Source organism: Penicillium coprophilum (genome assembly GCF_028826855.1).
Source record: "Penicillium coprophilum strain IBT 35676 chromosome Unknown utg000001l_segment0_segment0, whole genome shotgun sequence".
Lineage (NCBI taxonomy): Eukaryota > Fungi > Ascomycota > Eurotiomycetes > Eurotiales > Aspergillaceae > Penicillium > Penicillium coprophilum.
In genome coordinates, this window is record NW_026622720.1 from 1,915,764 (window position 1) to 1,937,472 (window position 21,709).

The 21,709-nt window shown below is 48.7% G+C and overlaps 10 protein-coding genes across 10 annotated transcripts; 5 read left to right on the forward strand and 5 right to left on the reverse strand.

Annotated features, from left to right (window-relative positions):
* Positions 1-479: 479 nt before the first annotated feature.
* Positions 480-2,087, reverse strand: N7500_000709 (cytochrome P450; the record flags this gene model as incomplete). Its single annotated transcript, XM_056671855.1, has 1 exon — positions 480-2,087. The coding sequence occupies one exon, from the start codon at positions 2,085-2,087 to the stop codon at positions 480-482; it is 1,608 nt and encodes a 535-aa protein (XP_056537428.1).
* Positions 2,088-4,167: 2,080 nt separating this feature from the next.
* N7500_000710 (uncharacterized protein) lies at positions 4,168-5,202 on the forward strand (the record flags this gene model as incomplete). Its single annotated transcript, XM_056671856.1, has 4 exons — positions 4,168-4,248; positions 4,304-4,369; positions 4,421-4,517; positions 4,574-5,202. The coding sequence occupies 4 exons, from the start codon at positions 4,168-4,170 to the stop codon at positions 5,200-5,202; spliced, it is 873 nt and encodes a 290-aa protein (XP_056537429.1).
* Positions 5,203-5,739: 537 nt separating this feature from the next.
* On the forward strand, positions 5,740-6,527 carry N7500_000711 (uncharacterized protein; the record flags this gene model as incomplete). The annotated part of the gene is made up of 3 exons (XM_056671857.1): positions 5,740-6,075; positions 6,148-6,262; positions 6,325-6,527. The coding sequence occupies 3 exons, from the start codon at positions 5,740-5,742 to the stop codon at positions 6,525-6,527; spliced, it is 654 nt and encodes a 217-aa protein (XP_056537430.1).
* A 962-nt stretch (positions 6,528-7,489) lies between these two features.
* Positions 7,490-9,283, forward strand: N7500_000712 (Major facilitator superfamily domain general substrate transporter; the record flags this gene model as incomplete). The annotated part of the gene is made up of 1 exon (XM_056671858.1): positions 7,490-9,283. The coding sequence occupies one exon, from the start codon at positions 7,490-7,492 to the stop codon at positions 9,281-9,283; it is 1,794 nt and encodes a 597-aa protein (XP_056537431.1).
* Positions 9,284-9,744: 461 nt separating this feature from the next.
* N7500_000713 (PTH11-like integral membrane protein) lies at positions 9,745-11,107 on the reverse strand (the record flags this gene model as incomplete). The annotated part of the gene is made up of 5 exons (XM_056671859.1): positions 9,745-10,127; positions 10,191-10,632; positions 10,692-10,759; positions 10,817-10,853; positions 10,919-11,107. 5 exons carry the CDS (start codon positions 11,105-11,107, stop codon positions 9,745-9,747), a joined length of 1,119 nt encoding a protein of 372 aa, XP_056537432.1.
* Positions 11,108-13,207: 2,100 nt separating this feature from the next.
* On the reverse strand, positions 13,208-14,332 carry N7500_000714 (CapA family protein; the record flags this gene model as incomplete). The annotated part of the gene is made up of 1 exon (XM_056671860.1): positions 13,208-14,332. One exon carries the CDS (start codon positions 14,330-14,332, stop codon positions 13,208-13,210), a length of 1,125 nt encoding a protein of 374 aa, XP_056537433.1.
* A 347-nt stretch (positions 14,333-14,679) lies between these two features.
* Positions 14,680-16,377, reverse strand: sreA (siderophore transcription factor SreA; the record flags this gene model as incomplete). Its single annotated transcript, XM_056671861.1, has 3 exons — positions 14,680-15,479; positions 15,534-16,033; positions 16,094-16,377. 3 exons carry the CDS (start codon positions 16,375-16,377, stop codon positions 14,680-14,682), a joined length of 1,584 nt encoding a protein of 527 aa, XP_056537434.1.
* A 1,563-nt stretch (positions 16,378-17,940) lies between these two features.
* Positions 17,941-18,510, reverse strand: N7500_000716 (TVP15 family protein; the record flags this gene model as incomplete). Its single annotated transcript, XM_056671862.1, has 4 exons — positions 17,941-18,113; positions 18,178-18,267; positions 18,325-18,440; positions 18,491-18,510. The coding sequence occupies 4 exons, from the start codon at positions 18,508-18,510 to the stop codon at positions 17,941-17,943; spliced, it is 399 nt and encodes a 132-aa protein (XP_056537435.1).
* Positions 18,511-19,841: 1,331 nt separating this feature from the next.
* Positions 19,842-20,024, forward strand: N7500_000717 (dTDP-D-glucose 4-6-dehydratase-like protein; the record flags this gene model as incomplete). The annotated part of the gene is made up of 1 exon (XM_056671863.1): positions 19,842-20,024. One exon carries the CDS (start codon positions 19,842-19,844, stop codon positions 20,022-20,024), a length of 183 nt encoding a protein of 60 aa, XP_056537436.1.
* Positions 20,025-20,329: 305 nt separating this feature from the next.
* N7500_000718 (uncharacterized protein) lies at positions 20,330-21,232 on the forward strand (the record flags this gene model as incomplete). Its single annotated transcript, XM_056671864.1, has 2 exons — positions 20,330-20,612; positions 20,865-21,232. The coding sequence occupies 2 exons, from the start codon at positions 20,330-20,332 to the stop codon at positions 21,230-21,232; spliced, it is 651 nt and encodes a 216-aa protein (XP_056537437.1).
* Between the last annotated feature and the right edge of the window lie 477 nt (positions 21,233-21,709).

Genomic DNA, 21,709 nt, shown 5'->3' on the forward strand with positions numbered 1-21,709 from the left:
AAATATGAGAGGACAAGCTTAGTACGGAGGCACGACTTGTATCATGTCTAACAGGACAAATGTTATACTGTTGACATTTATTTAGGCTCTCTTTCTTGAAAACCGTATCCCTGCACTGAAAGCCTTGTCGATATACCTAGCAACGCTCCCTATAATCGCTCTCAAGCGACTGATAAGCCATCGAGCTCTTGTTACTCTCCAGAAAGAGATGGTTAACAGCTTGGAGTTTTACCAAAATGCCGCAGCTTGCGATGTATGATGCGCACTTGGATACTGCCGCCAAGATGAACCTAAATGTACTAAATCCATAATTTAGCGGTGGTTGCTGAGCTCTGAATTCTTTACCGCAATTGAGTAGTAGTTAGTGGTACCAATATCAAGCGCATTTGGATTTCCAGCACACGGCAGATTTTCCAGCAACAATTTAATGCGGAATCAGTTGCAACATACATCCCCATAGGAGAAATTCATTTCGTACCCTATGACCTATTTTCAACATCAACATCAGTTCCCATAACCTTTCCTAGACTTTTCTCCGCCGTCTTCCATTCTTGATTAATAACACCGAGTACCCAGTCACCTCTGGGCCGGAGTCTGAATTTGACCCCCTTCGGCGTCGTCATAAACCCAGCAACGACCATCGCCCACGGATCCACCTCTTCCCCATCAGCGAGCTCGATATCAAATGCCCACAGCAGACAAGCAACCTGCAAGAAGGATCCGTCGGTAGCAACCCTTTTTCCTTGGCAGATACGGCGACCCTGCCCAAAGACTGCTAACGGAAGGTCCGTTCGCAGACGTTCTTCTCCATCATCATCACACAGGAGCCACCGCTCAGGCACGAAGTCCTGAGTGTTCCCCAGGGCAGGATCAAACACCTTTTCATCTCGACCGATAGCCCATGCATTTGCCATGAGAGTGACTCCCTTTTTGATTTTGACACCATCATATTCGTCGTCTCGTTCTGCCCTACGAGGAATAGATCCCGGTGAGACAGGCCTCCAGCGGAACATTTCATGCATGATAGCGTCGATAAAAACAAGTTTTGAACGGTCCGAGAACTGAGGGAGCCGGTCACGCCCGACGACTTCGTCGAGCAAGGTATGCGCGCGCGCCATGAAAGACGGTTGGTGGAGCGCTGCAATGAATAACCACAGCATCTGCCGCGGTGAAGTCTCCATACCTCCCTGAATAGACGTTGCAAGGGTAAACGCGAGGTCAAGATCCGGGACACCCTTCTCAGAATACTTCTTCGCTGTGGCAATCGCCTGCTTGGTGGAGTTCCAGCCTGCTGAGTCCCTCCCGTGGCGGAAAAGACGCATATACAGATCAACCTGCGTGGCATACAGCTTATCAGCCGCTCGTCTCCATGGTGACAAAAATCTCGGCAGATCACGCAGAGGCGGGATAATATCTGGAAGACCAGGGTTTGCGGCAAGGTGAGTTACTTGAGTCTGGATATCTATGATTTCGTGCAAGATCGGCTCTTCAAAACTTGAGATGCGCAGACCATAATGCAGGGCCAGTATGACACTCGATTGAGTGCGCTCAAGTAGCGGATAGATCGTTTCCGTGCTGATCCCGTCGGGCAATTGCTGTGCGGCACTCGAGAGATCAAATAATAACTGTTTGCACTCAAGCTCCATTAGGGGGTGGTACTGTGGGGCGGCGAGAACGCCGAGACTGGGGGCCAAAATCCGGTGGTGGAACTTGAGGTGATCGTCATAGTCGTGCATCAGTGTGAACTTTGACTTCCCAGACGCGGCATCTGTGATCATTTCCATGCTGACAGATGGTGGACGGTTGCTGTACCATTGGCTGCGCCGGCTGAAGAGCTCGGTCACGGCCTCATATGAATTTAATACCACAATTGGTACGAGCCCAAAGAGCTTGGGGATTGCAATGGGGCCATTTTCCCTTGTCCATGCGTCCCAGTTCAGAAGCGGTTTGTCAATGGGGGAGCTGTGAATGTCACCGATTAGGGGTAGCTTGAGGAGAGATTTCTTTATTTTTCCTGTCTGTTTCCTGAGAATGCACAGTGTCAACAGACCTAATCCGACCACGACCGCGATAGAAGTGAAACCCATGTCGGCTAAAGAAATGTGAAGAGGAGAACACCTTTCATATTTGAGCTAGCATTTACGGAATACACATTGTACAATTCGGTTATGTTGCCAAGCTCTATTTCTTGTGTCAGACTTCCTCCAAGGATCAAAGCGCGCTAAGAAAGCGACGGACTATAAACTGACTCCTTCTTAGTGCATAAGCGGCACTTGGCGCACCAATGAGGATATTCCCAATGAGAGACCGTTGAGCTTTCAGATGCCGAACATTGCAATTGTTTTTGAATGTCTCATGTTGTTGTTGCCAATTCTGGACATGTTTAGTATTTCAAACCCCGTTCAATCTTAATGTTCGAAGAATTTGATAGAGCAGTTCATACTCTGGTTTTTTTTACCTGTTCCCTGGTGTGCAACTGCATTATTTGATGCCAACGGGGACTGAACTGTAATTACCCCTGGGCGGGCCGAGGATTGAAATATCCGCTAGTTTTGACATCCCTGCTAGCTGGGAACTTATCTTTCTTCTTGCTATATATATGATATGCTGCTCTATTTGTTTTCCATCGAGGATGGGAGATGGTGGTCAAATTTCCTATAGAGACGCCAGCTCAAAGGCACGTGCTAGGGGTGGCTATCGCCTTTTCCATCTTAGCTGTGCTCGCACTATGTTTACGACTATTAGCTCACCATATTGCGCATAAAAAATGGATTCTAAGTGACTATTTCATCATTGCCGCCGGCGTGAGTATGGTGCTGAGTCGAGCGATATCAGCTATGCTAACCAGCACAGGTCTTTGCCGTCGGCCTCCAGTCCATTAGCATCACCGGTGTAATCCAAGCCGGCATCGGTTATGATCATGTCCCCATAATTGCAGAAAAGTATGGAATCAAGCCAATCACCAAACTCCTCCAGTTGATCATCCCGTTGCAATTTCTCTGGGTTCTGAGTCTCAGCTGTACAAAAGTCTCCATCTTGTTGCTATATCTTCGCATCTTTCCCGTGAGTTGGGTCGTGCGAATTTCTTGGGCCACAATTGGTGTGATTATAGCTTGGACTGTTGGGACAATACTGGCTGGCTGTCTGATCTGTCGGCCCTTTGCCTTTAACTGGGATCAGACTATTCCGGGGGATCGTGTGGAGACCAGGTCACCTCATTCACGGTGACGGGAGTTATCAATCTTGTTACTGATGTCGTTGTGCTGGTCACACCTATGCCGTTGCTATATAACCTGCAAATGGCCAGGTATAAGAAAGTGACATTCATCACTGTCTTTGGACTGGGGGGAGTGTAAGATGCACAATAGCCGATGAATGAAACGCGAGATGGACCTTGCTAACCTAGAATATAGCACATGCATTATCAGCATTCTTCGTATATCCATACTCTCCACAATGGACTTCACCGACATCACCTACTCAATTCCCCTTGCCAACATCTTCAGCGGCCTGGAGCCCTGTCTTGCTGTCATCCTCGCTTCGATCCCTATGATGCGCCCCCTCCTAGGGCGCTCAGCATACACCCCCGAAGTGACAGCTTGCCCACCCAATAGATCTTTGTCACTGTCGAAAAGATCCAAATCTACTGGCGATAGCGAGTTTCAACCGCTGAAGGACGACTCAAGCGAGCTGTGTTTGCGGCCAATTGGTCCAAAACATGAGGTTGGCGTGGCAGTTGAAAGTTTCACACAGACAAGAAAGATATGCTGCGGGGGGAAAGATTCTAGGAGCAAAATGTCCCTTGAGTCTGGAGAAAGCAATTTGGTTGATCAAGACCCGAACGAGGGCCGTGGGATTTCAGTGAAACAGGAATGGGCTGTGTTGCATGGGCGGAAATGATACCTCTTCACTAAAGCTCTGTGTATACCAAACTAGGAAATATTTACGCCTTGCTGGTCAGGTGTTTAGATGTGATTCGCTCTTTCCCAAAAGAATTCTTGTATTGTCTATTGTTCTTTCCGTTTGTATTGATTGTTTACACTACATTGTAAATGTTTCAGACCGCATAGCTTTTCAGGACAAATCCTCCGATGTCAAAAGTTTTCTGTTTCTGCAAATAATCTTCTCCAAGAAATGCGTCTTGACATCTCTTCAGTAATCTACAAAATGTTGCTCAGATATCTTCTGGCGTTGGTGATTCAACTTTGCTGGGTTGCTCTCGGGCTTGCCCACGAAGAAGCGACAATTGTCTGTTTACCTCTCAAACAACATTCAAGATACTGAAGAAACTAACAACACATAGACAATTCCATGGGTCACAGACGCGCCTGATTACTTCCATGGCTATGGGGGCAAGGTCATTGGCGCCGTAAGTATCAAATCAGCTTCTACCGTGATTCATCACTGACACCCATCACAGAAAGATGCAACGACAACCTATGGAATCAACTGTCTATCGGACAAATCAGACTGCCATAGATTTACTCCAGATATGACCGTCATCTACGGACCCAATAGTAAGTTTGAAGATAGCAACCCCACAAACAGGACACTTTATTGACTCTAAATTTAGCATATGACCTGCTTGCCAACGGCTACAAATTTGATTTCACCTCGGGCTGCACGCTTATGGGCTCTCCAACACCCACAGGCGCCTCCTGCACACAAACACAGTCATCGCATCAAAATAGTGCTATCGATTCGGCTACAGTGCTCGTTCCAGCCACGGGTGTTGATTCCACTCTTGGAATTTTTCCCGCGACATTGATCGTGACAGATAGTGGAGATTTTCCCGCGCCTACTAGCACGACTAAAACCCAAGCTTCTGCCAATTCTGACTTCTCCACTAGTGACGGAAGTTTGACTGCGCCTGCGACCGCAACAGCTGATGTTAGCTCCGCCTCTTCCACTGATGTGACTGCAAGTGGTCTTTCAATTGGGCTCCTGAATTCGACAGCCATGACAATCGGTGTCCCAAACTATTTTGGCAATGGAACTTCGCCCGCTGGGAAAAATGTCTCGACAGTGACGGTGACTGTGCTTGCTACCTCTGTTCCGTGCCACTGTGAATGTGACTGCAGACAAAACCAGACCGCTCGGGCTACTGTCACTGTCCCTTTGACGATGAAAAACCATGCTGCCAAGACGGGTGTACCCGTGGCATTGTGTGGATTCATAGCTGGCGCTATTTTCTGGGTTTAAACTTGCGTTGTCGTACGCGAGAGGCCCCTCGATTAGGAGTATGGCTTATTTTGACCACAATTGATGTGCCATTTGGAAACCATTTTGATGTTGGAACCTATGGTGAGATAGGATCCAGTTAGGAGCAGCGTTTCCAAAGTTGAATGTTAAATTTTGATTTCCGACACCTTTGCATAGGAATAAATTCCGCATATGTGCCAGTATAGAAATGCTTGGTCACATATTTGTAATCCCCGGTAATCCCCGCTAAGACCGACCAATCCCTGCTGAGTAATCTCCTAAGCGCTTACACAGCGGGACTTGCGGAGATTTTCGACTCCGAAGTCGTACTGTGATTGGCTATCAATGGCGATATCATGCCCCTCTAGAGAAATCAATCGATAAAAAAAGATCTTTGTAGTCTCACCCGTGGGACGATTTATGGAGCCATCGATGTTATGTAGAAAACGTATAAAACCCCCTGTTGTTTCTTCTTGGAATCGTTGTAGATCATCTCTCACTGCAAACCGTCCACCTTTCTCCCTCACCACCTTCAAAATGAGCTCCCCTCAACCCGAATTCAAGAACCCGGCTACTTCCACTCTTTGGGAGTTGGTCAAGGCTCGCCGCACCTATTACGACCTCAAGGGCGAGAGCCCCGTCTCCGACGATGTCATTGAACGCATCGTTCAGGACTCCATCCTCCACGTTCCTAGCTCCTTCAACACCCAGACCTCCCGTGTTGTCCTCCTGCTGAAGGAGGAACACCAGAAGGTGTGGGATATTGCCATTAAGATCATGGAGGGTCTGGTCGCTGCTGGCCACGTTCCCAAGGAGATGTTCGAGAATTCCACCAAGCCCAAGCTGAATGCTTTCCGTGCTGCCTATGGAACCGTGCGTTGCCCTTGCAATATGTCTCAATTGAGCGTCAAGACTGGTGAACACGTAGCTGACCCGATGATTCAGATCCTTTTCTACGTCGACTACGAGTCGCTCGCTACTATCAAGGAGAAGTTCGCTATCTACGCCGACAAGTTCGACCCCTTCGCCCTGGAGTCCAATGCTATGTCCCAGTACCTTGGTATGTTCTTTCTGCGGGCTTGTATTAGAGGCGAATAATTTGTGAAACTAACTATCATTCAGTCTGGACTGCCCTTGAGTCCGAGGGCTTCGGCGCCAACCTTCAGCACTACAGCCCCCTGATCGACGATGAGGTTGCCAAGACCTGGAATATCCCCGCCTCATGGAAGTTGGACGCCCAGCTGGTCTTCGGTCTCCCCAACTCGGAGCCCGGCGAGAAGGCCTTTGCTCCTCTTGAGGGTCGCTACAAGGTCTTCGGCAAATAAGTATATATAAACACACACGCATATTCAAATTAGCATCATGAATGAAAGAGCAATGACTTAGATCTCCAATTTAACATAATTTTTCAAATTCCCCATATTAATATGCCATACTGCGTAGTCCAAACGTCCAAATGCACTCTAGCAAGGATACTGCATGCACATGCCTGACATGACGTTGTATGCATGTAGGGGGGATCACGATCTACAAAGCTTAGTCGAACATCCATATACTTGTGTGAAGGGGTTGAAACCTTGAAGATCAACTACATATTACAAACTCCAATGATCGGGAATTGTGGCCTGAGAATACCCGAGGATTAGCCTGCAAGGTCCCGCTGGATGCCTTCGGCCTCGGAAAGTGGTTTCCGTGATGCCGTGCATCCGATTGGATGAAAAAAAATCTGATCAGATTCCGGGCATCAAGTGTCAAATCACTGACGATCAAGGACGTTGATTCACATATGAGTCGCAAATCATTCCCTAGTAGCATTCCATAATCTAGTGCAGATCTATTGCTGTGGTGTATGTGACAAATCATTGCCACCAGGATCTTTTTTCCCTCTTTTTCTTTGCTTCTACAAGAGAGGTGGAGGATATCGGGGGCACAATGTAGAAACAACTATCCATGAATCTTGTTCCTTGGGAGGAAATTGCTAGACATCATTATAGACATACATGTTATGAAAAGGCAAGATCTGCCATCAGAGTACACGCAATCTTTCGCAAGGGATTCGGATAAGCACGCCGTGGACAATATGCAGCGGTGCGTTGTACATCGATGTCGTCGAAAGTTGATCTTTTTTGTGGATAAATCGAGACTTCAACTCCACTTCATCTTATCAATTTAGCCGTTTTTCGCCTTTCCCTACACGATTTTTTTCCCTCTCTTCAACTCTTCATGCACTCATCGTGCACTCATCGTGCACTCATATAGCAATCTGTAATCATTGTCTTCATTGACAATGTCATTCGATCACGCGGGCGACCGCGCCAATGGACCTCAAGATATAGATCTTACCCCAGAAGGTCATGGAGACTCAGCGCCAGCATCCAACCGGTCTTCAATGTCCTACACAAGAACATACTCAACACCAGCGACCGGGACACAAACCCCCGATCCGCTAATGGGCAACAAAACTGTGGACAAAGTGGCCCTCCAAGATCTCTCTATCAATACCATCGGCCGTGAACTCAACGAGAACTATGCCCTCGATACAACAAGCAAAATGAAAAACAGAAAGCACGCAGACTCAATATCCCGATCTCATCCCGATAGCGACGAAGAGTCGGGATCCCCAATCCGCACCAAACAAGGCATCCCGCCTGAGCTCTCAAGCTTCACAGCCGAGCTCATCCTCATCTTCGTCTGCTCAGCAGGCCTAATGCTCTTCTCCTTCCTACTAGGCGACATGCTCGCCCCACAAGAACAAATCAAAACAGCTCTTGGCATCACAAACACCCAGCTCCCCTGGGTCGTCGGCGCCTTCAACACAGCAAACGGCTTATCGGTCATAATCTCCGGCTCACTAACAGATCTCATGCCACCAAAACTCCTGATGGTCGGAGCATTCGCCTGGCTCGCCGTGTGGAACTTAATCGGCGCATTCACCCTCAATCCTTCCCGCTACGTTCTATTCTTCGTCATGCGCGCTATGCAGGGCCTTGCCATCGGCGTCCTCGTCTCGGGAAGTATGAGCATCCTCGGCCGCGTCTACAAACCCGGTGTTCGCAAGAACCGCGTCTTCTCAGCGATGGCCGCTACCGCTCCATTTGGGTTCTCTCTCGGCGCACTGCAAGGCGGAGCGTTGTACCAGAACCTCCCGTGGATCTTCGGTTCAAACGCCATCATCTGCGTGATGTTGTGTGCGGCTGCTTGGTTCGCTATTCCACCCCTCAAACCCATCGCCGATGTTTCCGGCAAGGAAGCTCCCTCTATCAAGCAATTCGACTATATTGGCGGTTTCTGCGCTGCAGGTGGGTGCGTGTGTCTATTGTTCGGTTTGACACAGGGACCCGTCGCATCTTGGTCCCCTTACACGTACGTGTTGATCATCGTTAGCGCCTTGCTCTTTGTCGGGCTTTTCTTTGCGGAACGAAAAGCTGTTCGGCCTCTCATACCTAACCGTCTATGGCGCACGCCGGGCTTCACTCCGTTGATGATTGCGTACTTCCTTGGTTTTGGGTCTTATTTCGGCTGTTGGCAATTCTATGCGATCCAATTCTGGTTGCGTATTCAACACGCGAGTCCCATTGCCGTTGCGCTATATCACATCCCTAATGCGCTCGTCGGTGTCCTGGCCACGTTGATCATCGCCCGCACGCTGCATTTAGTCCCAGGTCACTATATTTACACGGTATCTATGCTTGCCTTCACGCTTGGACCGGCGTTTTTCTTGCCGCAGACTGCCAATACGACTTACTGGGCGCTTTCGTTCCCTGGTATCTCGTTGGTAACGTTCGGACCTGATCTTGCGTTCGCTGCGGCTTCGATTTTCATTACTAGCAATGTTGAACGGTCGTATCAGGGCAGTGCTGGTGCTTTGTTGGTCACCAATCAGAATCTTTCATCGGCGATCATGACGAGTGTTGCTGATGCTATCGGGACCCGTGTCAGTCGTGGCACGGATGGAGAAATTGGCCTTGAAGGGCTGCATGCTATTTGGTGGTTCGCCCTTGCGGCGCAGTTGCTGGCTGCGTTGGTCACGATTATTTGGGTCAGGATTCCCAAGGAGGAGGAGAAGGAGCACGTCACTTGATTTAGTCTTTCGATTGTTTTGTTTAAAGATGTCTTGGATCAGACCTTAGACACTACTCCATTTGATATATAATCATACCATCTTGAGGGCCAACAGCACGCATTTCGAAATGGTTGTGTTGACAACCATCCTTCCATTACATTACTACACCTAAATCATATGAATGAAGCGTATGACAACTGACTGGCTTCTTCATAGTATCATCTCTGATATCCTTTTTGCTTGTATACTTGATATGTGCGAATGTCATGTAGTGATATTGTAAAAGAGAAAGAAGAGAGAGAATTGTCAGTTAGCCACCCGTCCCCCGGAGATATATAACAAAATACCAAACCCAAGGCCATAAACGAAAGTAAAAGAGAAGTTGTCGCCAAAATATCCCATCGCAATGCAATCATAGAAAATGAACAATATTCACGAAAGGAAGAACATGTATCGAAACGAGAGAAAAAAATAAGTCATCAAACATCCATAACCAGCCCACGCTCACTGGTACTTCTTGTTGGAGTCGCCTCCTGCATAACGCTCATCTCAGTGGTCACTTCGATACCACTGAAAGAACTGTGGCTAGAGTGGCTACCAGGTTTAGTCACGACGTTGATCGAATACATATCGTAGTCTTTATCGTGATTCTGGCTAAACAGCTGGGTATGACGTGTCATGGTACGCGTTTCCGTGAGGTTTGTGAGTGTGGCTTTGTTGACAGTATAGCGCTTGGAGCTATCTGCGGAGAGAAGCCTGGGGAAGATGCGGCTGATGATGGGTCGCAAGAATGGGAGACAGGAGCACATTATGGCAACGTTGCATTCCGCGGCGGTCCAATAGGCGGCTGCGACGTTGCTGTCTGTTTGGTAAATTGGATTAGCCCTTTGATCAGCGAATTGGAAAGGACAAGAAGATGACGTACATGATGTGTCGGGGCTTTTTGCGACTTCGCGTAAACTTGACAGACGGAGGATACTGGTGACCACGACCAAGATGCCCATGGCGAAGACGCCTATTAGGGCCAGCTTCTGCGTGCGGGGCAGTTGCAATTTGGAAAGCAGCGGCATGGGCAAAATCAGTAGCGCTATGTCGGTTGTGATGTTCATAGAAGCATTGAAGAACCAGACAGCCTCGAAGTTCAGACAGCTGCCTGGCAAGTCTTTGTTCCAAAATTTGGCGACGGGTACACAGTTCACGAAGCCGCTCACAATAGCCCACGATGAGTAGGTAGCCACAATTGCCATCATGAAGTAACAGGCAAGGCGGAAAGGTTTGCCGGGGAAGATGCGCAAATATTGGAAGAGAATGGAGAATTTGGTGAATGCCAAGCTGGCGTTGTACATGGGAATTGCAGCCCACAAACACTGAGAAAGAGTCAGGTTAGTTGACACTGAAAGAATGATAAGTGAAAAGTGAAGCCTACCTTAAGTTGTTGCTGCAAGACATGGCTAGAAAGGAGTGTGGAATGGACGCCCATGTTATAATGTAATTCTATCATGCGCGTTAGTTTGATTATTCCTTGGATTTACCGGTGCTTCGTGAACTTACGGGCAGCAACGAGTGCAAGGTAGATGAGGGAAAATATCTGCACACATAGACTATTAGCGATCCGATCATTAAGCTCCAGAAGTGGCTCTCCTAGCTACATACTAGAGAGATTAGAATAGCCCAATCTTCACGGCCAGTGATTCTCATCAATCCAAGTCGCGCATAAAACCGCATTGCGACAATGACAGTGGATATGGCGGTCAGCACTACAGTCACGACCAATGCTCGTCGGCCGTGAGAGGATCCATTGTCATCCTCTCGAGGAAACAATGTGTGAATGAAATTGTGCATATTGAGTATTGAAGCCAAGAACCGAATATAGCGAGGGTGGTTGTAGAATGAGAGTGTGTACTAAGCGGAAATGTGTCAATCGATCATATCCAGAGTCGCGGTAGCACAATGGCTTCTAATCGATGCAGCTCACCGCATTGAGCTTGGGATAGAGTGCACCGAAAAAGTGAGGGTGATATCAAAGTAAAAAAAAACAATCCCCTTCGGAGGCATGGAGCGGGGATAAACTCATTTGAATATGACCTCAACGGCGATCAATTTCTGCCCAAACTGCGGAGAACTATTTCATGCATCGTATGCCCCAGTCTGGGTAGTCGGTTCGTGGGAAGACTCCACAGGTTTCGAATAGTCTGCTCAATAGTGCTGCACTAGGCGGTGATCGCATACTCCCATCCGGGTTGCTGGGAGGCCTTGGCACGCCCAAGCGACGGCTCCGGGATATGCCATGTGGTCTGAGGATCTGAATACTGCAGTGAAACTTCCTAGGGAAGCCTTTAGCATGGGAATTTAGTCCCCGAGTCCCCACCATGGGCAACACATATGGATCCCCGTGGAGCGAAGTTTGACTGTTTCTATGCGAGGGGCTACCAAAATGGGGGAAAGATGGACATGTGGCGGCTGAGTCGTTTATGGAAAATACGAGCTATCTTTTCAAGCTTCCTCGTTGGGTATGGAAGTTGAGAACAGGCCTCTGTGTCCGCACTTAGGACCCACTTGGGCGGGAAATCCGCGGCTGCTTGACTGGCTGTATGTATGTCTTTTGCTCGAAGAAAATGCAGAGTGGGGTGGCAATGTCCTAATGTCATCACTGTGATAATATTGATGATTTATGCTGGATGATCCGAGTCCAGCCCTGGCGGTGCTGCCCGGTTACTGGCGAGGTCTGCGGTGTTGGGCGCATGTGCATTGTTGAGGTACATTCTACCTTTATGTTGCAAGTACGGAGTAGCACGGTAGAACATATGTGTTGAACAATTCATAGACGCTGGACGGAGGACCTCGGTGGGAAGGAGAGAGAACAACGTGGTAGATCGACAGTGATCGCTCGCATCATTTCCTAATTGGGCCAGGGTATATTCCCCTTATTGCTCCTTTATTTTGATCTCCAGGGCTAAGCAACCTTGTGGTCTCTGTACTCTGCACGTTATATTGGACTATTCTCCCCCAGCTCACGTTTCTGTATCACTGCCTTGTCGTTCGAGACCTGTACCAGGCTCAGCCGTGAAGATACGAGCGTTTTCTGTTGTAGAGCGCCGAGTTGTGAAACGACGCGGTGATAGCCGCAGTCCAATAATGAAGTGGATGGCATCCACACCAGAGCCATGGAATGCGCCAACGCACAGAACTTGCCATGATTCTATACAGCATAGGGGCTCACTTACCACGGAGTATGACTCCGCTCAACGCCGTTCTCAGCTGTCTCGCTTCACTGACATATCGGTTACTCCGGGATATATAGCATGGGACACAGACAAGCTGATCGACAGAGATCCGAGTTCATTCCTCGGTTTTATGTCGGCACACCGGGTAGATTATATGATGCTCGGGGCGTTGAATCGGTATTGTTTAACAAGCAAACATACCACATTCCTGATTATACATTGAAAACTTGTCACCACGGTTTAGGCTTTGTATCGATGAATGATAGACCTCACATGTCAGACCTCTGTTATTATTGCCATTCGAAGGTGTGCGTTAGAGCTCATTATTACTCTGCGAGCTATCACACCGAGAAGAACCAACATCCAGAAGAGACATCGGGGTGTTATCTTACGTAGAGCATCTATAGTATCACCTTGAGCCAGATGAATCGGATTAGAATTTTTCGTTGTGGCAATCTACATGTGTTCTGTTCCCCTACTTCGTTCAATATTTATCATAGTAACCATTCCCTCCCACTATTTCCTTGACAAGCATCCATGGATCTAAAATTGGCTAGTTGAAATTTGCCCTATAGATTGATTGCATATCACTTCCCCCAAGGCTGAGAGACCCCGAGATCTAGAAAGAGTTTGATAAAAAGTGGCCCTATCTCTTGGCCATGTCAATCATATCCAATAGTGTGATGCATACTGAACAATCACTACATACCCTCAAAATCTACTCCCCAGACAACTCAACAACAACCTCCCCCTTCTCCCCAAGCGCCGCCTTCACAGACGTTCCAAACTCTTCACTAAGCTCACTAATCTTCCGTCTCACCCACACATGATCGGGATCTCTATAATCCAACAACACAGCCCTGAACCGCTCAACACGCGTAGGAAAGATCTCCAATCTCTCCAACCCAATCCCACCACCACTCTTCTCCTTAACAACAACCCTCCACAAAGCCCCAAGATCATTTCTAAACTCCTCATTCAACGCATAATCATCCACAAAATCCCCACAACCATAGATGACAAGCTTCCCATGATAAACCTCAACACCCTGAACATGATGTGAGGAATGTCCATGAACAACATCCACCCCACACTCATCAATCAAGAAATGTGCAAGAGAGGTAATTCGTCCGTCAGGCTCCCACGAATAATTCGGCCCCCAATGCACCGAAAACACCTTCAACGCAGGCTTGGTTTCGTCCGCGCCGACAAGCATTTCCCGCAACCAAGCACGCGTCTCACGCGTGTAATCAAATAGATTGAATCCCGACACACTGGCCCACACGCGTGGGTGGTCAGAGGCGGAGTATACATGGACGGCGTATCGTTGTTGGCCTTCGTCTGTGGACTCGGAAAGCCTAGGTAAATGTAATACGGCAGGCTTGCGTGCGTCATCGGCTGTCTCACCTACCCCTGCGTAGGCGACGTTTGCTTCTTGCAGTGTCTGTACTGTCTCTGTAAGACCGTCGGTGCCGAAGTCAAGGGTGTGGTTATTGGCGAGACTGGCGTAGTCGATACCGCCGGCGTGAAGGATGGGGGCTAGGTTTGCTGGGTACATACGGTAGTTGAATACCTTGTTTGGCCATGGGACTGGGGCTGTTGTCACGGAGGTTTCGAGGTTGATGCATGCCAGGGATGAGGATCGGAGGAGGGGGAGGGTTGTGCCCCATGGTGAGGAGGGGGTGTAGTTGCCCTTTCCGAGGAGGGCTGGATGGGCTTTTCTAAAGGTTGTGGCGATGCGTTCGTCGTGCTCATTGGTGACGTGCTCTGGCATTAGTTGGTCCAACAGGCGGCCGAGCATGACGTCGCCTGTGAAGGTAAGAGTGAATGTTTTAGGGGACATTGTGGACAGTGGTCAGGTTAAAGAATTAGGATTGTTTAGAGCGGACTGGATATGTTTTCAATTGAGTTGGTCGAGGTTGGGTTGGAAGTCATTATGACATCGGTCCTCATAAAGTCAAGAAAAGATACATTCACCCACATAAGCATAGAGTTGAAGTAAATGGATCGCAGTTTCACATTATAAAATACAATTCATTGGACACACTTTTTTTAGAAATAATAACACAACTAGGGACCGGATATCCCAGTAACGTGAGTGGTATCTTTGTGCGCCGTTTATCTCACGATGAACACCTTGCAAAACATTATCCGAATATCATTATTTTCGTCACTGCTTGGACGTCGAATTTATCGTCTCATCTCTGCCAGTTCGCGTTCCTTAGCTCTGAGCATCTCGCGCATCTGCTCAGCTTCGCGTTCAAGTCGGGCACGACGATCAACCGAGTCTCCAAGAGATGCAAGGCCAGGCAAAGGCTGCGGTGGGTGGGGTGAAGGGGAGATAGAGTGGTGAATAGGAGGTGCACGTCCCAGATTTGTATCCGAGCGAGGCTCACCCCGAACATCTGATTGGTTCAGGATGGACGAGATGGAGCTGAGACGACCCGGGGGAGTGGGATTGGCGGAAGACATAATCGGAGGCAGCTGATTTGATCCAGCTTCCAATGTAGACGGGGCTGGTGGGCCTTCTGTCGCAGTCTCGGCCAATGTTCGTTTCTTGGGAAGGTTGAGGGAATTCGGAGAGGCAGAGCGTCTTCCGTACTGTGACACGGGCGAATGTCCGAGTCGCTCCACTCCCAAAGGCTTGGGCAGACCGAGACCATGTGCAAGTGGCACGGATGAAACATTGTAACCGGTGAAATCAACCGGCGGTGGCGCAAAAGGTATGGGTCGAGGGGTATCTTCGGTTTTCCCATGCATCATATGGTAGTGATCTGCAGGCTCATTGCTCATATATCGGTAGTGATCGTCGTGGCCATGCGCCAGGGTAGCAGGTGATGCCTCCGGAGATGCCGATGAGCCATTAGAAGAAAGGGTAGCAGCGGTAGGAGACTGGTCTCGTAGGGCGGGAACAACGCGTTTGCGACGTTTGATGATGGACTTTTTCATGTTGGTGGGGCGATAGCATCCGTGCAGCTTATAATACAATCCTGCATTGTGTTAGACAAATCAGATCATCAAGTCTATACAAGACCCAAACTTACCGCAAGCGTTACAAATGGGGTGGCCCTGTTCGTCGCGCCGCCATAGGGGAGTTACGGTTGTGCCGCAATTTTGGCAAGCAACCAAAGTATTAGGTCCATCGGCAGGAGCAGGTGCCTTCACAGGTGGCTCCTCTTGCGTCACAGGCTCAAGCTCTTGTGTTGGGTGACGGCCCCACGAAGATTGAACGGCGGCCGCACCTCGGGGAGCAGACTTATATATCCGGTTGTTGAATGCCGGACATCCATCACACCCTTCTGCGCCACCAGTACCATTGCAACTCCCACCACCAGGACATGACCCCTTGCAACCACCTCCGGAGGAACCGCCACAGTGGGAGCTCGCAGGAGGCGGTGGCTTCTCAGCACCCTCTGATTGCATCCGATTTCGTTTTGTAGGGCGGGCGACGTTGCGAGCTTTGAGATAGAGACCGCAGGCGTTGCAGATCATCGCTCCCGTGGGAGAACGACGCCAGAGAGGAGTGCTTTTTGTACCACAATTACTGAACAATGTTAGCGCTAAGAACCTAAGTGTCAATCAAAACCATCCAGTCAAGACTCACCTGCATGAATGCCCTAGGAACGTTGTGTCTTTTTGGCTACCGGGGGATGTTTTCTCATTGGGAAGTTCATTCTGTCCAGTCCACTTATTTGATCCCGGTTGGCCGGCTCCTTGCACCATGCCATCTTCCCGGTAGTGATCTGCTAGATGTTCACGACCTGCTTGCGCTGAGGATATCAACTGCTGAGCAGCATCCAAGTCTTCAGCTGACGGTTGTCGCATGGGAACTTCGGAATTTCGAGGCAGAGAGTGAAGCGCTTCCATTTGTGGAATAGACGCTAACATTACAATGTGTGATCCAGGCCAGAAATCCTGTGGCCGTGGTGATCCTTGGAACGGGAGGATCGAATATGAAAACGGCTGAAGCGAAAAAAGAGAGTGAAAATCCTATGTGAGAGCGATGTCGCACCACAGTCGAGAGCAGAATGCACCGTATCACTCAAAAACCAAATGTCGGTCAAGCTGACGGTTAGAGAAGAGATGGGAAAGTCAGTCCAGCAGGAAGATCTGCAGCCACGATGCTGCAGGCTCGGGGGAATCGCAGAGCGATGTATCGGGATCGCGGTCGAACACAAGCAAATTCGGATGCCGCCACGTAGGAATCAGGAAACCGAGTGTCGAGTAGATTCAACTAGTCGACCCGCCACCAAAGGATAGTTACTGGCTTGTATGGACCAGTGGCGACTCAACGGCGTGAAACAGTCAGGTGATGGTGATTGCGACAATTGACAGCACACCACAGGGTCTGGTCTGACTACCAAGCGATCGTGGGGGACGGTTTCGTTCGGGGATGGGAGACCCGGTGCAAAAGGACGACTAGCGAAGCAGGGATTGGCTGAGAGGCTAGGGAGCTGCAAGATGGTGATCACTCCGCGTCACTGGGCAAAGTGGGCACACAATATGTGATGAAGGCGATAAGGACGAGTCCAAGGATTCGAGAGAAAAGAGATGTCGAGGATATCAAAGCCGAAGTGGAAAGCCGAAAATGAAAAGATAAAAAGTTGAAAAGGAGAAACAAAGAGGCGAGACCGAATTGCTTATCGCCAAAGAAAGGGATTGGGGTTTATCGATCTAAAGGGGCGATCGACGGGCATATCAATCTATCACTTTTTATCTACTCCGAGGATCGCATCTCATCTAATCAACTTTCTTTAGTTTTCTGGCTTCCTTATACAACTCAGCTAAATCTCGGATATTCTTGCATTCTATATGTCTCTAATATTGCATGTAGAACTCCACCAATGACCTGATGAAGTCTAGTTGAGCGAAAAAAATAAGTGGAAAGGGTGGAAATAGGTGGAAAGACTGAGGTGAGAGTGGGGCGATGGTGGGCAATCAGATATCTGGGGACGATGATTGGTTCGAGGGGAATGACTAATCCTGTAATCATCTCTCTGGTGATTCCGATTGGTCGGTCGGAGATAGAATATGCCGAAGCGATATGGCCAGATATATGGCCACGCTGTACTTTTGGTATTGTACTTACCAGTCTAAGACACCTAATCTATTTATCAGATCAGATGATCTCTCACCGGTATTAATCAATAAATCATTAGAGCATATTGCTGCTAGAATGCTAGCCCAAATATAGTACAGGTGTCTCTCCTTTCTGGTATCAACAAAAAATATCGGAGACCCAGCAGAATCACCCTCAAACCCCATCTCTCTATAATGACATCCTTCACCGTATTCAGACTCGAGGGCATCCCAAGGTCATTGCGCTCAACATCGCCTACCACACACTGAAGGAAGCTGTCTGATTAGACGATTACCATCAGAGTGCTAACGCGATCCACCCCAATTGGGACGTGACAGGAAATGGTCATCGCCACCTATGCAGGCAACAATTTAGACCTGCTCAGCACCCCAGCCCTGATCGGATTCGCGCATGTTGGAGGGAGGCTCGATGGAGGGAATAAACTCGAGGGCGACGTATCCAAGACCAATGAAGGCGACGAGCGAACCATCAATGATGCGCAGCACGTGGTCGTGCAGCAGAATGGAACCGATGAAGATATAGACTGTTGACGGAAGCTGTTAGGCGAATTCCCCTCTGATATGGGGACGTGCAAAGGGATGACTTACAAACACCGCGGCCGAGGAAAGAGAAGAGGAACGAAGCATAACGGTACGCGTAATCCGGGACGTGAGGCAGGAACTCCAATCCGCCGATGACTGAGATTGTGTTAGCGCTAGCTATTGGCGCGGGTTTGGATTACCATAGAGACGTACCGAGACCGAAGACAACAACGTATGCGCCCAGGATGAATGAACTCCAGGTACCGGTGAAGAAGTTACTGATGCCACCGAGCACCATAAACACACCCACGGCGATATTGACAAGACGGCTGCATTGGATCAGTACCAACACGGAATATCCCAGGAAGAATCAACATACAAGATGTTTGTGAAATCCATTGCGATAGCGTTGAAGGGTTTATAAGATGGAAGTGATCCTCAATAATGCGGAGCCGAGACGTTAGGCTGCAATGTATCGAAGCAAGGATTGGTGTCGAGTGACTAAGTTGAGTCTTCGGAAGCGTTAGGTTAGCTTAGAACACGAAGATCGATGGTGCTTGGTCTCGTCAAATCGCTCAAATAATGATGGAAGTAAGGTTCGCCAGAATTCGCCAGGCTGGACCTCAGTTCGTTGTTTTCTATGACAAAGGGAAACACACCTTTGAGACCAAACAGGAGGTCTAAAAGAAGCTATAGTAAGGAACACGTCTTTGATCAAAAAGCTTGCCAGGTTTTTTCTTGAAGCAAAACAGGGGGAAATGGAAATGAGGACGTCGACAGCAGCTGCGCTGTCGCGAGCAGCGGGTCTGCCAAGGCCACTGGTGGCTCACGTGATCTGCCACCGGTCAGTGCGGAAGCTATGCTACATTAGGCATCAAGCCCAATGTTTCCTTGGCGTAGGCCTACAGGTCTTGGCCTGGCTATCATCGATCCCTGGAGGGTGCGGCTTCGTGGTAAGTTTGAATGTTGCTATCTGGTATGGTGAAGGTCTGAAAGGAGACCTTGATCTTAACCCTCTCAGTAATAAAGCAAAGGGCATAGAAAGAAAAGATAGACAGTTAACAGTTTACGAAAGCGTCGCCAGATATATATGTTCATATATATCAACATGAACGAAACCATGCTTGACTTACAAAGTGAAATTCAGGAACGTCACACAAACATATTGTGCAAGAACGCTCGATATACAACCATTAAGCTCGTCAAGTCCCTACAATGTAATGTGCTTTCTACTTCCACGGATTAACTACGTCGACATATCTGAGTAATTTGCATATCATGCTCCTTCCTGTTAATACCCATGTGCACCAGCATATCCCAGCGTGTACGGCTAAATACCGGGATAACTGGACTTTTATATCAAGGTCATAGATGATACCAATAGAAAAATTGCAGCCCTATGTCTCCATGATGATGACCTACTCAAATGGCACCTTGATATCCTGTATTCAGAGCAATGATTCTTGAATATATACTCAAGCAAGAGCACTAAGACTTGACCGAGCAGCAACTCTCTCTGCAAGTGCACCAATCTACCCATATGTCTGACAGATGATATCTCTTGGAGTCACCGTAGCCTTACCGTTATCGCAGTGTATTCGGACGTTGAGCTATTTCAAGGGCCTGCGCGCCGCAGAGAAACCGAATAGCCAGACACCAGCAGCATCTTCGCCTTCGTTGCAAAGTTCAAGAATCACTGAATTCATACAATCGTTAGAGTCCTGGAGAAAATGCCTGCTCTTCATGCTCATAGTCTCTCTGCGCTGCCTCATCTCAAGAAGGGTCTTTCGCTCGCTCCTGCCAGAGCTAGTGCGAATGACATTGAGAGCCAACATATTATCTTAATCATCCAATTCGAGCCTCGGAGTGACACCAAGGACATTGTAATCGCTGGTGGTGCAGGTTTTACGTGAGCCGATTCCTTATCACCCCAATTGTACATCACTGACATGGCTTTTGGTGGAGGTTGGGTAACCCGCCAAATAGCGGTGCAGTTCCCCGAATACAACATCGTCTGCTTTGGCAAGGTCGACGTTGTCTCTTCTCTGTCCAATGTCAACTGCTTGAACTCTCTGCCCAACTTCACTTTGTGTGCAAGGGGACCTTACGGATCAGGCGGCCCTCGCCAACGTTCTTCTGGACTACAAAATTGATTGTGTGGTGCACTTCGCTGCATGCTCGCACGTCCAGTACTCATTCAAGGATCCCCTCAGCCTCAATGTCAACAAAGTCTTCGGTACTCAACAGCTTCTTGAAGGCCATTCATCACCACAAGGGCCCCCCAAAAGTGAACTGCTTTCTCCATGCCAGCTCTGACGAGGTGAATGGAGATGTTGTAGAGTCGGCATGCGATGAGGCCAAGCAATTCATGCCCACAAACCCATACTCAGCTTCCAAGGCTGCTGCCGAGATGTATGTCTGGGCATACGCAAAGTACTTCAGTATTCCATCTCTCGTCGTGAGAAGTAACAACGTGTTCGGACCTGGTCAATACCCCGAGAGTAAGTATTACAAACCTCGGACACATTCAGGGGACGGAAACATGCTATGACACGAGATTAGAAATCGTATCCCCTGCTTCTGTGCCCTGCTAATACAGCAGCAGCTGCTAACAACCCAAGGCAGCGACTTGAAGAAACGCCGCCACCTCTACGGAGCCGATGGTGCCGACGGCTTTGACACGCTGCTGCACAAGGGTGTGATCGGCGAGGCATACAACATACAATTATCCCACAGCATCACCAACCTTTAAGTCGCCGTTCGCATACTCGAACTCTCTGGCTACAGCGCGCGCGAGATTTCATACGCTCACTCACTTGGATCCCCGACCGTCCCCTCAACGACACAGACTACTGGGTCGACGGCAGCAAGCTGGCTGCATTGGGATGGCGCCAGCGTGTGCCTTTCTCCGCAGAACTCAAGGCTCTCGGTCAACTGGTACCGCAAGAACTTAGAGACTTGGTGGCCCAAGGTCTCGGAAACAATCGATGTCACTTCCACCGCAACCACGGAGAGCGACATCCCTCCCCAACTCAGTGTGAATGTGGTCGACGACCTCTGTGATGGTGAGGTGTTGGAGGAACCATCGGGCTTGAACGCGCCTGTGGTGGTCGCTGTGTGAGCTTAATCATGTAGCTTGCTCTCAGTACACGATTTGAAGCTATTTTGGTGCATAAAGAACATGGACAACTCCGGCTTGGGATCAAGTGAGAGCTGTTTTGGGTTTTATTGAAATTGTGTTTATGGGTTTCTTATATATCGAGACTAGTTTGAACGGATGATATTTTGTTCTATATTTTTTCGGCCACACGCTGCAACTGCAAAATAAGTATTGGTCTCAAGTTGGACCCTTGTAGCATGCGTCCATACATGTCCCAACAACGCAGCAAGTGCAAGTAACTGGGGAGTATCGGTCTATCCCTGATAACCTTGAGACAAGCCAAATAATATCAGGGAACACTATTTCATTGTAGTCAGTCTATCCGATTTTTCGGAGAGATATCTAGGAGCATCACTAATGGTGTGTCCAAATTACATGCAGGTAGGAAATTATACTCCCTGTGGTTGGTCACCTTTACACGCTAGCTAGACTAGATTC